Source organism: Hevea brasiliensis, chromosome 13 (genome assembly GCF_030052815.1).
Source record: "Hevea brasiliensis isolate MT/VB/25A 57/8 chromosome 13, ASM3005281v1, whole genome shotgun sequence".
Taxonomy (NCBI): Eukaryota; Viridiplantae; Streptophyta; class Magnoliopsida; order Malpighiales; family Euphorbiaceae; genus Hevea; species Hevea brasiliensis.
The window spans coordinates 68212410-68227770 of record NC_079505.1 but is presented as its reverse complement, the minus strand read 5'-3'; the positions used below and the strand labels follow the sequence as shown (position 1 = coordinate 68227770).

General features: G+C 34.3%; 1 protein-coding gene across 2 annotated transcripts; it reads right to left on the bottom strand.

Annotated features, from left to right (window-relative positions):
* Positions 1-8385: 8385 nt before the first annotated feature.
* LOC110660061 (putative chloride channel-like protein CLC-g) lies at positions 8386-13832 on the bottom strand. 2 transcript variants are annotated; one of them, XM_021818219.2, is made up of 8 exons: positions 13486-13832; positions 13177-13377; positions 12738-12915; positions 11505-11767; positions 10597-10866; positions 10324-10496; positions 9368-10104; positions 8386-8921 (listed from the first exon to the last, which is right to left on the bottom strand). In XM_021818219.2, the coding sequence occupies exons 1-8, from the start codon at positions 13629-13631 to the stop codon at positions 8787-8789; spliced, it is 2103 nt and encodes a 700-aa protein (XP_021673911.2). In that variant the 5' UTR covers positions 13632-13832; the 3' UTR covers positions 8386-8786. The 2 variants fall into 2 exon arrangements, with proteins under 2 accessions (XP_021673911.2, XP_021673910.2); XM_021818218.2 differs by having other exon boundaries at positions 9368-10496.
* Positions 13833-15361: the final 1529 nt, after the last annotated feature.

Below are 15361 nucleotides of genomic sequence, written 5' to 3'. Positions count from 1 at the left end.
GACTTTTAATTTCTTAAACAATAAATTCAATAATCATACTATAGAATTACTTATTCTTAATTTAGTTTTAGAAATTCATAAAAAAAAAATGTGTACATTAGAATTGATGGCATTTGCCAATTGAAAATAAATTTCTTTTCCGCTACATGCTATTTTGTATACTCCACTTAACTCAACTCAACTAAGTTTTTATCTCAAAAATTTATTGAGGTCAGCTATATGGATTCTCTTTCTCCACTCTAAACGATTTTGGGTTAAATCATCGAAAATTTGTAATACTTCTAGGTCATGTTGTACTACTCTCCTCCAAGTCAGTTTAGGTCTACCTCTTCTTTTTTTTTTCTATCCTCTAACACAATGTGCTCTACTTGTCTAACTGGAGCCTCCGTATCTCTACGCTTCACATGACCAAACCAACTCAATCTCCCTTCTCTCAACTTATCCTCAATTAGCACCACTCCTTTCTTTTCTCTAATACTCTCATTACGGACTTTATCTAGTATAGTATGGCCACTCATCCACCTTAACATTCTCATCTCCGCAACTCTTATCTTAGACATATACGACTCCTTCATTACCCAATACTCACTACCATATAACATGGCCGGTCGTATGGTTGTACAGTAAAATTTTCCTTTCAACTTATTGGGAATCTTGCGATCACATAAAACTCTCGTGGCACATCTCTACTTCAACCATTCGGCTTTAATTCTATGACTAACATCCTCCTCACATCCCCCATCTACTTAAAGGATTGAGCCAAGATATTTAAAGTGATTACTTTGGAGCAATACCACACTATCCAAACTAACTCTTTCCCTATCATCAATTCGGCTTTCACTGAACTGGCAATACATGTATTCTGTCTTCGTTCTATTTAACTTAAAGCCCTTTAGCTCTAGAGTACTTCTCCAAAGCTCTAGCTTTCTATTGACTCCTTCTTACGTCTTATTTATTAAAACTATATCATCCGCAAATATCATACACTAAGGGATACTCTCTTGTATATGTTTCGTCAATTCATCTAGAACTAATGTAAAAAGGTAAGCGCTTATGGGTGAACCTCAGTGTAATCCAACTGAGATAGGAAAATATCTTGTATCCTCTTCTACTGTGCGCACAATAGTAGTTGCTACTTCATACATATCTTTCAACACTTGTATGTACCTAATAGATGCTGACTTTTGTTCTAACACTCTCCATAAGATATCCCTTGGAACACTATCATAAGCCTTTTCCAAATCGATAAAAACCACATGTAGATCTTTCTTCACATCTTTATATTTCTTCATCAAGCTTCTAATGAGAAAGATCGCTTTCATAGTTAAACGACCGGGCATGAAGCCAAATTGATTAGGAGATATAGAAGTGTCATGACATAGTCGATGTTTTACAACTCTCTCCCACGACTTCATAGTATGGCTCATGAGTTTAATTTTCCTATGGTTTGAGTAACTCTGTATGTCTCCCTTATTTTTAAAAATAGATACTAAAATACTCCTTCTCCACTCATCAGAGATTTTCTTTGAGTTTAGAATCCTATTAAACAATTTAGTTAACCATGCCACTCTCATATCTCCCAAACACTTCCACACTTCAATTGGTATTTCATCGGGTCCACAGGCTTTACCCACTTTCATTCTCTTAAGTGCTTCCTTTACTTCTGAAGATTTAATCCTTCTAGTATAATTCACATTCTTTTCTTTTGCTCTAGAGTCTATATTTACGCTATTACCACTTTAACTATTATTAAAGAGATCATCAAAATAATTTCTCTATCTTCCTTTAATAATTAGGTAATTTCTTATATCATTCTCTCTTTCTCTTCACTGCCTTTTGTACTTTCTCATTCCACCACCATCTCTCTTTTGAGGGTAATCCATGTCTTCTAGACTCTCCAAGTACTTTTCTAGCTACTTCTTTAATCTTTGATGCCATCTGTATCCACATACCATTGGCCTCCATATCCAGTTCCATACTTCGAACTCAAGAGGCTCATTTTTGAACTTTACTTGCTTTACTCCTTTGAACTCCCACCACTTTGTTCGAGCTACATTATTTCTTCTAGCCTTACTTGAATTATTTCTAAACTTAACATCCAAGATCATTAATCAATGTTGACTTGTTAAAGTCTCTCCCGAAATGACCTTGCAATCCTTACATAGAGCTCTATTTGTCTTCCTGGTTAAGAGGAAGTCAATTTGGCTTCTAAGTTGCCCACTTTTAAAAGTCACTAAATGTGACCCCCTTTTTATAAAGTAGGTATTTGCTAGTATTAGTGTGACACCTCTCACCCGTCTACAGTGTAGCCAAGTAAGGAATGCCACACAGTATGCCAGAGCACCATATCTTATCTTATTCCAATTTACAGTTCTTAATTTGTTGATTAAAAGGCTTTTGAGTGAAATTCATGACATTTATGTCATTTATTGAAATTTTGATTAATTCGAATTTCCGCAAATTTTACAAAAAATCCGGCAGAGTATCGGCTATATATTGAAAAAATAGTTCTTCGGAACCTGTGAAAAACACTCCCAGTATGTTCATCATATTCTCAACTCCAATAACCATCAACAAAGTCTGAACAATTCTCAATATTTCCAAAACTCAATTTCACGCATATCATAATTAAACTCAATTTCATGGAGAAATACTCAAATTTTATTAATTAACAAAATTTACAGATAATTACAGTAACATACAATTACATGAGTTTATAATGTACAAAATAAAAACTAATGTCTATTACAAAATGCAAAATACAAAATACAAAAGAAGCCTAAGAGTCTTACCAAAGATGCACTGTAATGGAGGTGACTCTGAACTCAAAGCAGGTTTAAATGCTCACCGAGTATGAGATCTGCTGGGCTCTCTATCCGTGTCTTCAGGACCTATGCATGGCAAACAGTGACGCGCTAAGCAATATAGCTTAGTAGTGCCAATATAAAATAAAAATAAACTACAATAAATAAATATGCCAAATTTATGGTATTATTTTATGCAGACTGAGTTTTTGGCAATTATTCATAATATTATTAATTTTAGAACTTTTTATATTCATTATTTGGTTATAAATTATTAAGACTTATTTCTGGTTGCCCAAGTAACCTCTACTAGTGACTGGACTGGATAAACGGGTAAACTGGCACTGGGTATCTAGTACCTCGAGCCGTCACACCATTAGTCACAAAGTGTTTCCAGGTGTGCAACAGAACGGCTAACAAGCCATAACAAGCATCGGGCATAAAGCCAAGTGTATCAAGCATAGCAAAATGGCCATAGGCCATAATATCATAAAAAGGACAAAAAATATCACAAATCACAGAATGGCATAAAGCCATATGCAGTACTGCTATCGAAACCCTATTGGCATGCCAACATATCCACACTAATCATTCTAGGCGGTATGTTAACAAATTAATTGTTTATTTCTTTACATGTGATGTTTGGTGATTACTATTCACTTTACTATTTATGTATAAATGTTGACATTTTCATACATAATAGTTATGTTAGTTATTATTATACCAAAATCCTACATTTTGAATTTTAGACTTGTTGGCATTAATAGCCAATCTCAATTCAAAATTCATTTAGAGTATTTCAAATTTTCAAATTTCATTACTTAGGTTTACTGTTCTATTGGACCAAGCTACAGTGGAAATTTGGCTAAATGTTCTTCATGAAAGTTGTTTCTTAATGTGTCTTCTTTAATTCTCTTTTCGAATCACTCCATTTAGAGTTTTGTAGCTCAAGTTATGGCATTTTTACCATAACTGGTCAGATTAGTTCATTGTCCAGATTTTCTGGGCAGGATTTGATTCTGGCAGTTTTGGTGTCCTGAGTTTGGCTAGTAATTTGAATTAGTTATGATCAGAATTTGAGTTTGTATTCTTCATGAAAGTTGTTCTAAATTGTCTAATCTTTCCATTGGTTCAAAAATCAGGTCATTTGGACATTTCTACACAAAGTTATAGGCATATGAACAAATACCATTCATTTAGTCATTTTTACCAGGTCTAGAATTGGTTACCCGGATTTGGTCAATTTTTAAATCATCATAAGTTGGTTTTCTGGGCAGGGTTTCTTCATCAAAGTTGTGGAATTATGACCCTAGTTTCACCTCTAATCAGCCTTGCACTAATTGAGGCTACACAAACCAAGTTATGACTACCCAAACACACTGGACTCAAGTCTAGACCTGCAGGCACAACAGGACAGCATACCAAATCCCTAATCTAATGCCACAATTCACTTCATTTTGTGGTTAAACCTTACCAAATGGTCACTAATTGACCACAGAACACTAATTTACCATCAATTGAGCAAAACCCTAATTTTGCTTTTGCTCAAACCCTAATTCCCAATTTTTTCATTTATCACCATATATACATAATCAAAGTTCTCACCCTTATATTCTCATCAAGGGCAACCAATACACCAATTTAATTCACTTAAAATCATCAAAACCCTAACAATTTTATGGCTGCCGAAAATTTGAGGTTGCTCTATCATGCATAATTTGCTTCAAATTTCATAATTCTTAACTTAATTTGATGTTTTAACAAGGAATAAAAGGAGAGAGAGGAAAAAGTGGCACTAACCTCTTGAAGTTAAGTTTTCAACTCCTCCAATCCTTCACTTTCTTAGCTTTTCTTGGTTATCAAACACTTTAGCAAGAGTAGAAGACAAGCTTTATAGAAGAAATTTATGGATTTTGTGGTGAGAATTTAAGCAATTGGGAGGTAAGAAGAAGAAATGGCTATGGAGGAAGAGAGAGAGAAGAATCGGCCAACAAAGAAGACGAAGAAGAAAATGGCAATTTAATTTAATTAGTCTTCTTTTTGGCTTTTTATACTCAAGCTTGTTTAATGGTGATTGTTCAAAAATCTTTTATGACATCATTCTATATCATGCTTATGTAATAATGGAGTTTTAATTTCTTTTTCTTTCTTTTTTAATCATTTTTAATTAAATTTTTATCAATATTTATTCATATTTTATGTCATATAATTCACTTACTTAAATGGAAAAGTTGGTCAAAAATCATTTCTGAAGGTGAAATGACCAAAATGCCCTTCGTTTAGCTTAATGAGCTAAAATTGTCTGTACCGATTGATAAAATTTTCTTAGCATTTTCTTGGCATTCTTTTATCATCAAATACTCAATAACTCTCCGCTTGAGTCTCAAAAATTATTTTTCAGGGTTCCCCTCGGGTCTAGGATTATTAACTGCCTTTACAGCCGCTTCCCGTTAGGTCACCTATCGCCGAAGTACCGGCTCATTTAACCTTATTGTATTTTATTTTTAAAATTTTTTCTAAATTTTTCTTACCATTATTTGGTTTATTTATGACTCCTCACTCTAATTTACATATAGTTCTAGACATTCTGACTGTCCGGACAGATATTGTTCATCGGAACAGTATAATGTATGGACTACCTAAAGTGAGAGTGTTACAATTAGGTCATACACTATAGCAAAATTTAGGATGTTTTTCCCCTTCTTATTTTAGCTACCAAAACCAAAACCTCCATGAACATTCTCATAACCTTGCCTATCACTTCCTACATGTTTATTCAAATCTCCACCAATCAAAACATTCTCTTCATTTGGTAAGCTTTGCATTAGATCATCCATATCTTTCCAAATCTTTGTTTACTCTCACTATCTAGTCCTATTTGTGGAGCATAAACACTAACTACATTTATTGTTTCTCTATCTAGTACTAGCTTTACTAGTATAATTCTATCTCCTACTCTTTTCACAGCTATTATGGCATCTTTCAATGTCTTTTCTATGATTATGCCCACTCCGTTCTTGTTCCTCTCCTTTCCAGTAAACCACAGTTTGTATCCTAAATTTCCTACTTCCTTGCTTTTCTCTCCTACCCATTTAGTCTCCCGAATGCAAGCAATATTCACCCTTCTCTTTTTCAAGGTATCCACAAGCTCCATTAATTTTCCTGTAAGTGATCCAGTATTCCAAGTACCAACCCTGATTCTCCTCCTATCCTGTTCCTTCCTAATTGATCTCCTTCAATGATACCTTCTATTGTTCTCTATGCCTATCTTGTATTCTGTTCCACTATCTGTTCTATTATCTGTCCTATAAACTAACTTTTTTACCCACACTCGTCCATGATGTGGGAACCCTTGCTCATTTAACACCACACTCAGGCGCCGGCATGGCGAGTCGCTTTCGGTGAATACCCTACACTCTTGCATATTTCTTACTACACCCTTGCATATTTCTCACTACACCCGAGCTCCGATATAGCGCATCATAAGTAGAGGAAGCCCCAACGTTTATATCATAAGAATCCGTATCATGAGGTGTGATGAAATTTTATGCTGGTTGTCACCTACCACAACCCTCCTTTATCCGGACTTGGGATCAGCTAAGCACAAACTACTTAGTGGAGTTTGCTATTTTGTATATATTAAAAAATCATTGAAAATTTATTGAAAAAACTACTATAAGTTTATTTATAAATAATTTTCGTGACATAAAAAAATAAAATATTCTTTTTTTAATATGTTACATGTAATAATGAATATAAATTGATATTTAAATTTTAGCCCGCTCAATGTTCATTCCTGCGTCCACCCTGCTTTTTGGAGAACTTGAAGCAAGATGGCTTGTTACAAGAAAATTGATTTTTTTTTTTTAAATAGCGTTGGTTATAATTTTGATAATTTTTTTTTTTACTAACATTTAAATAGAATTTGTAATTTTAACATTCTTCAACGAATTTTTTTGGTATATTCTAAAAAAATTATTCTTTTAGCTCCATATATATATATATATATATATATATATATATATATATATATATATATATTTGGAACTTGATTTTTATGGGTCAAGATATCGGGTGATTGATGGCCATGGTTGCTGAAACAAGATGGAGGTCTAAGTTTGCTCCCCGGCCGAAGTTATTTCTATTATTGGCGAAAATAGGGAATGGAGAAGTGACATTATTCGTCAGGTTTTTTATCCTTTTGAAGCCGATCAAATATTGTCCATTCCTTGGAATTATCAGACTTCCTCGTAATAAAATATACTAGGCTCACTGTGCAAATGGTGTTTACTCCGTGAAAAGTCGATATCATTTTGCACATATATAAACAGGCCTCGCATGCTTCAGCTTCCTCATCCCGTGATCATGGCGTTGTTTGGCAACGGCTATGGAGGCTGTCAGTTCCACCAAAGGTGCAGTATTTTCTTTGGCATGCTTGCCATGATGCTCTCTCAACTAATGCCAACCTAGCTCGTCAAGGAGTTGCTGTTGATCCCAACTGTGCTGTGCTGAGATGAGGTTGAAACATTGTCCTATTTGCTTGTTCAATGCCCCAAAGCAAAGCTATATCGATTTGGTCAAGTAGCCCTTAAATTAAACGTCTGTCCCAATTTGATTCCTCAACGGTCTTTAAGAATTGGAGGGTGGCAGCTTCTCAGCTTTCCAGTTTGTGCTGCTGCTTTTTTTTTTTTCTCTCTCATGGAGCCTTTGCTATGATTTCCTGGACAATATGGAAATTGTGCTCAAGGGAACTGCCAATAGTGAACCGTGCTTATAAACTTCTTCATGATTATAAAGAAGCCACATGCCTATTCGAGCCGGCAAGTTTGGAGTTGAACTGATGCTCTCCTCTGTGGCGTTGGTAATTTCATCTTCGGGAGGGACTGCAAAGTTAATATAGAAACTGCTGATGGTGGCCATGAGCAGGATCCCTATGAAGGTCTGCTGATAGAAGACGTTTGCTCTCATAAGCTTTTGTTGTTTTTCTTATGTTCCTAGAAATGCTAATTTGGTAGCTCATCCGTTAATATAGACACTTGTTTGCTGAGTCCAATCTTGAATCTGTTTGGAAGGAAGAAGGTCCTCCAGGAACTGCTACTGCATTATTAGCAGATGTCCATCTTTCAATTTTCAATTAAAAAAAAAAAAAAAAAAAAAACAGTTACTCTCTTTCCCTAAGATTGTTCAGAGATTCTTCTGTCTCACTCTTTCTTCTTCTTCCTCCCACATTTTCCTTGTTTTATTGCCTTGCCCAACCACCAGATGAAATAAAAAGGGGGTAGGCACTAATAACAGCGCTGATCCAAGGGAAGAAACAGAAGCTCAATGCATTACTGGTCTGGTCCAATGCAAATCATCAATTATTCACAAGACTAACGATGACCTAATCGTCAACACAGGCAACAAAAATATGCAGATGTATGGCTGTAATGATTGTGATAATCTAAACTACATGACAGTTTGTGAACAGAATACTGGATAAGATTTATGCAACACTATACATACAAACGATTAACCATGTTGCAGTATAAATATGACGGTTTCAGATGCTTTCTTTTTTCTCCAAACATATGGACAAATGGGAGAAATTTAACTTCGAATATCATGTAAATAATCCTTTAAGTGCAAAATATTTCAAGCTACAAAAAAAAAAGTGCAATATTTCAGCAGAACAAAATCTATTCCCCCAAATTATCATGAGAATGATTTTCACATCATACTAATTATAAACAACAGCTGGATGATTTAACATGATTGTCCTTATCTGATCTTCTTGGTTCTGGCCAATTAGCATAAAGAAGCTCAAAAATAATGTCACTGGTCCTCAAAAACATTGTGTGTTATGGAGCTCAAATAGGAGTACGGACAACCTCATTTTCAAGAGCAACCTCCATTGCCTGACTGAGATGTCCAAGGTGGCCAGATTCTTTTCCACCTGCTCCTAATCAGGAAAGGGCGCACACCCAGTATGTGAAAGACACCCTAGAAAATTTTAAATAATTGGGATAACGGGATTCTTAATCTTTCCCACCTGCTCCTAAATAGCAAAGGGTGCAAACCCAGTATATGTTCTGGCATGAAGTCATGCCTCGTCAATATACCCACAACAGGAGATCTCTGCAATTAAGAAGAATAGCAATAAAAAAGACTGTAAGTGAATTATTATGCAAAGTAAAATAAAATAGCATGGTCATTCCAAATAATTAGAAGAAGAAGAAAATAACATGGCATTGCGCTCAAAAAGACACAAGCATGGGCAACCAAATAATCACGCCATATAGGAACTCCCACAGTCAGCAAGTGCAAATAATTTGCAACAAAATTGATAAAATTTTGATTAAACAAAAGTAAATGCAGAGAGCTTTTAAATTGAGATAAAAAAGCAAACAGGAAGATATCATGTCGACAGGCAGATACAAGAACAAGGGACCAAGTATGAGGAAAACCAGCAAGACAGGTTGACATATCAAGCTCACAGCAATAATAACCTTGCAAATGCCCTGAATTACCTAATCTTCAAGTAGAATTTGTAAAGAGATGACAGATAGGATAGAAGATCTTACACTAGAGATCTTGGGTATCACAAGCAGGTGCCTCAAACCAAGTTCTCGAAATAGCACGCGAGCCTTAGCTAGTGACATTGTCTCCACAACAGTATAAGGTGAAGCATTAGTGAAAGGATGCAAATCTAAATACATCTCCATCTCTTCTTCAGTAATTTCTATATCTTCTATCTTGTCACCATTGCCTGAGCCCTTCTTTGAAAAGTCACTAGCTGAGAATTGATTAAAGGCATCAGCACCTATTGGCACTGGAGTTGATGAAAAAACCTTCTTCTTTAGCAATTCAATAAGATGAGCACGGAGTATTAGTCCATAAAGAACTGGAGATTCAGAAAGTGGAGAATCATCAATTACAGGAAATCCATTATGCGTTGTTGTTTGGAGAACATGTACTATATTACCAACCTTCTCAAGGCCATGAAACAGCTGAAGTGGACCTGTGACTACATCACCAACTGTCAGCTGCCTCATGTAAGGCTCAGAATGCATTTCTAGATAAGGAAAACCCTTCACTTTCATGATAAGGTCATATATGTTACCATTAAAAGCATCAGCCACAGTCTTGGAAACAAGAAGAACCAACATTATCAGGGGTAGTAGCAACAGATTATTGGTCAATTCTAGGATAATGACACATAAAGAAACTGTCATCCTCATAGATCCACCAAGAAATGAAGCAGCACCTAGCACAGCATAGAGGCCATGATTAAGACTAGATTCTGAACCAACTAGCATTCCTACAAAACGTCCATAAGATGCGCCTGTCACAATAACTGGTACAAAAAGACCCGCAGGAACAACAATCCCATAGCTAAAAATACTGAGAAAAAAGCATGTTACAAAAAATATGAGAATTGATGAATATTGAAACTCAGAATCAGTGTCCCTGCTGAAAAGATTTCTAATAGCATCATCATTTGTGTTAAAAATGAGGCTAGCAAGATCATTGTAATGACCAGGTTGGCATTGAAATTTCTTGTAGTTGCCAGACCGGCCTATTGTTGGACAGGCTTCGGATGCATCAGCTGGACAAGGTTGGCATGAGGCCAGCCAAGGTAATCCAAAAAGAAGACAGGATGTGAATATAGAGATTGAACAAGCAAGAAAAATTCTGTAAAAAATGCCTTTCCTGAAAAGGGAAAACAAGGAGGATGAAGTCAGAAATAGGATTTTATAACAATGAAAACACAGATTTCATGCAAATATTAAAAACTAAAATGGGAGCTTACTCATTAATAAGGTTGTAAACCCGAAGAACCATATCTAGAAGAAAATTATACAAACTTCCCAATATGCCCCCTATGACTCCAAGGAGAAGCACCGATGGCACATCAATGAGATGATATGTAACATTTGCAGAATAGACGTCAAACATTATGAGCCCCCCTGTACCAAATAGCCCACATTTGCCACTCAAACACAAATCAATCAAAGCCCGAAGCACTATTGCAACTACAGCTGTTACGAAGAAAGCTCTCCACAGAAGGGCACTTCTCCACCTGCAGAACGAAATCCTGGCATTAATATTTAATATTGCAATAGAACATTTATATCTAGGCAATTTCACAGTGGAAATGGATCAATCTAATTGCAAAGAGGTTCAACCCTGACACATTTACTAAAAAGAGTTTTATCCTTTATGTATGGAAAACAGGGTGTCTGTGTAAAGATCATTTAAATCAAAACGCAAGTCAACCAAAGAAAATACACATTTAAAAGTAAGAATTGTGAATAACGATCCATGATTGAAGGATCAAAATTACAAATGAGTAAATCTGATGATCAATGGAAAGTTAGTGGAAAACTACTGAAATTTTTGTAACTTAAATAAAGCAACAACCCAGAAGGAATAATACTGAGTAGCGAATGAAATGGATGTGGCTCAAGCGGACAAGTGCTTTAAGACTTGTATGCTAAGCACTGAAAAATATTACATGAAGATTAATGCAAATAAAATCAAGAAAAGTGTCTGCCTATTGATCTGCATGGTTTAGCTCAAAATAGAGCCTTTCTCAACCCTTGCAGTGGAAGATGAGGCAAAAACAGTTGCAAACATGAAAAATGCAAGATATCAACAACTACAAACAAGAGTAAAAATGTTCAGTTTTTTCGAGCTTTCCATGAGTAATAAACATACCAAGATGCCATTTCTTCAAGAGCAAACAGCACACCACCAACTGGGGCACGAAAGGCAGCAGCGATCCCAGCAGCTGATCCACATGTTACAAGATCTCGCCGATCTCGGTCATTTTTGAAAAAGCGTAGCCATTTCCAGGTTAATCTATATTTCTTAGACCCACCCTGACCCAACAATGATGCAACACATGCACCAATGTGCACCATGGGCCCTGCCTTTCCAATATGAAGAGATGATGACACTGCAGAAATGCTTCCAATAATCTGCCAAATGAACAAAAATGAGACTTTCACATATTAATTGAAGAAAACGAGAAGTCTCTTACATTAGTCATGAGAAATATGGAAAAATTTAAGCAATTCCAATTGAGAAAAATTTAGGCCTTGAGGACAATGTTTGCTCATGATGCCATTTTTTTTTCTTCTTAAAAGTGCATAACATTAATATGCATGAGTACATAAGTTCAGTAATAGGTTAAATTGGATGAATAAGATGAACATGAGAGTAAAATGTGGGTGGAAAGGCAAAGGACAACCCACTCACACTCTCACAGTGGCCAAAGCTATACTAGTTCAAACATCACATCTATGCACACGCTTATGATATCGTAAAGTAACATATTTTAAACCTTAGATTTGTGCATTCTCCATACCATAATACAAAACTAAGAAGGTTGTATCAAAGTAATAAACGCCTTTCTTCAATCAACTCACAAATAAATATATCTCGAGAATATATCAAGTAAAATGGTAGTTAAGAGAGAGAAAGAGAACAATTTTCAAAATTCCTAAGAAATATTAGACCATTGGACATTAAACATGCATAAAAAACATTCAACAGCAAACTGACCTCAATAAAACCTTCTGCACACTATAGCAAACAATTATACATCAATGCGATTCAGAATGTAAAATGCTTTCAGAAAGCTCTCCTTACATTTCAAATATCAGGGTCATTTATACAATATTGAACTGAAGCCCAGCCAGTGGCATATCACCCTTATAACAGTGTGGATTGGTGATGCAGTATTAGAAGTAGACTAAACTTACGAATTATATTCATTCTTCTTCCAACTATGCATCAATTGGACTCAGCTCAAAGAATTAAGATGTTGGCAAAAAGAGACAATCGCTAAGTTTCACACTTCACACACTATCCAATTCAGCATATCACTTCTGGTCTTATGTCACTCTAATAGGCATAGTCATTCAGCAAGCTCACAAACACACTTGCCTTGACAAACAAAGTTCGCAAGGAAAGAATTCCGGGTGCATCCACACCATTCAGATAAGCTTTCACTTCTGGTATACCTGAACCAGCAGCAGCCGGAGCTACAAAAGCCGTGACTATGGATGCGAACAGGGTAAGAACCAAATTAGAGACTGAGAACACAAGAAATGCCATACCATACCTGCACAAATTTCCGCAACTGCATACGTCAAAACTTTTCTCAAATTTTTCATTAGAAAAAAAAAAAATCTTGAATTTCCTGCTCAAGTCAAACCCTCTCCCACCCAGTCAAAATATATTCGAGACAAGCTTAAAAAAATAACTTTTCAGGGAAAATTGAAGTTATTTCCATCCAAATACAACTTGATTTTCCATGAAATCAAACACAACCCAAGCCGCATCCAATAAAAACCGAAAAATTCAGAGAGTAGCCACTGCACACCTATTAAAGAGCATCATATTGGAAGTGATGACAAACTTAATACCAGCAATATTCTCAACAGCAATATTATTAAAAAACCCAATAAGGCTAACGATAACCCCAATCAAGAAGCAAAGCGACCACTTCATGAACACGTATTGAAAAATCTGGATCTTTCCACGGGTCCTCCAGTCCTGCTTGAAGAAATCATTCTCCGCAATCCTACAATCATTTAACCAATAACCAAACGGATTTAAAACTTGCCAGAAAAAAAATATTAAGAAAAAAAAAATCTCAGTGAGTGCAGGAAAAGATAAACAGTAATTATACTCGTAGTCGAGGCTTTCAATAGGGCAGACATTGGCGCCGACGATAGCAACCTGAGAGGTGGAGTTGGCGAGGGAACGATGAGAGGTGAGAAGAGGAAGTGTGAGAGATTCTTGGTCTGTTGCTCCATTGATGGAATTTGTGGACATGGTGTTCCCTTACCTGGAGCGTAATGCAAGGTTTCAATTAGGGAACACTTGGAGATATTTATTATTCAACAGAGGGACAGAGAGAGTTGAGAATTCAATTGTTTGAAGGATGAAGAAGGAGACGGGAGTTTGAGAGAGAGCAAGAGTTTGCAGTTTCTGAGTTTGGTGGGGAAAGTGAGGTGGGAATAGAACTGCTGGGTAATGATTTATTGTCCCGAGCCTACAGTTAGTATGTTTATATGAAACGTAAAGGAATTTAAAATAATGAAAAATATATCAAAAATTTCCCACTAATTTAGTGAGTGTCTGATTTACATTTTATAAATGGTTGAAAAAAATATATATTTTTAAATATATTAATTAGATAATATTAAAAAAATTTAAAATTAAATTTAATAAATATATTATTAATTTAATGTAATTGACATGTGACTATTTTTAATAATTTGTTTAATTTCGAAATTTCAATTATATAACGGATAAATTTGAGTAAAAAAAAAAAAAAAACTCTCTTCCCATTACTCAAAAAATAAATTACATTCAACATTTTTTAACTTCTTTAAAATAAATGCTGCCTTAACTCATTGATTTTAAATTAATTAATTTACTGTTAAAACTGAATCATTTATATCTAATTTAGGAATTGGGGTGATATAATTGAAATAGGTTTAAATAGTAGGGGAAAAAAATAATTAAGTTTCAATTATATCTTTTTTATAAAATATTCTGTCTTAATTCACAACCATATATATCCAATTCGTTGTACACAGTTTCAAATTTTACAGTTATTTATAAATTAAGACTTTTTTTTCCTATTAATAAGGCAATTGTCCCTTAATTTCCACAAAATTTGCTGTCCTAATTCACAATCCTGGATAATTTTATTATTCAAAGAAAATTTAATAAGTAATATAATAATTGATGACTAATAATTTTTTTTATTATAAAGGTGATTAAACTTAAATTTAATAAATCAAAAATTTTAAATTTAAGATCCTTCGTATTCTCTTTCACCTTAAAAATGAAAAAAAAAAATAATGGAAGTACTCTAATTGACTCATTTATGTTTGAACTTTTGATTTATGTTTCAACTCTGATAATCCTTCATTTGTTAATATTCATCCCAAATCTTAATATTCAACTTTGAAGCTAATTAACATTGAGTCTAGTTAGGGGGGATGGTAAACAATCAAGCTATTTTCAGCATGTTTTGGAAGTATTATCACATCATGTTACATAATGCAAAAGTTATTCAAAAAATACTATTTGAAATGATATTTCTTGAACTATTTGTCCAAGTTTGCTTAAAAATTTAGGCGTTTAAAATGGTGTTTTCTCGAATAATTTTTACACTATCTATTGTTTCAAAAAATATTATTTTAAATGTTATGATATTTTTAGCATTTTAATATGGCGTTACATCATTTAAAAATATATTTTTAATCATTTTTTTTACGTAAACACTATTTTAATAAAATAATTTCAAATTCACATTAGATTTGTAAATAATTTTTTAAATTACATTTTTTTAATAATTAATCCTATTGTCTAAGTGTAATAATTTAGAATAAAAATAATTTTGCATAATATATTTTAAACATGTCTAAATGTTAAAAAAAAATCTTTTAATTATAAGTGAATATAAATAATTAATAGATTAAATTTAAATTTTTTTTTTTGGACCCTTGGATTTTTTTTGTGTTTATGCTAAAAGGTGAAAGATGAAGATT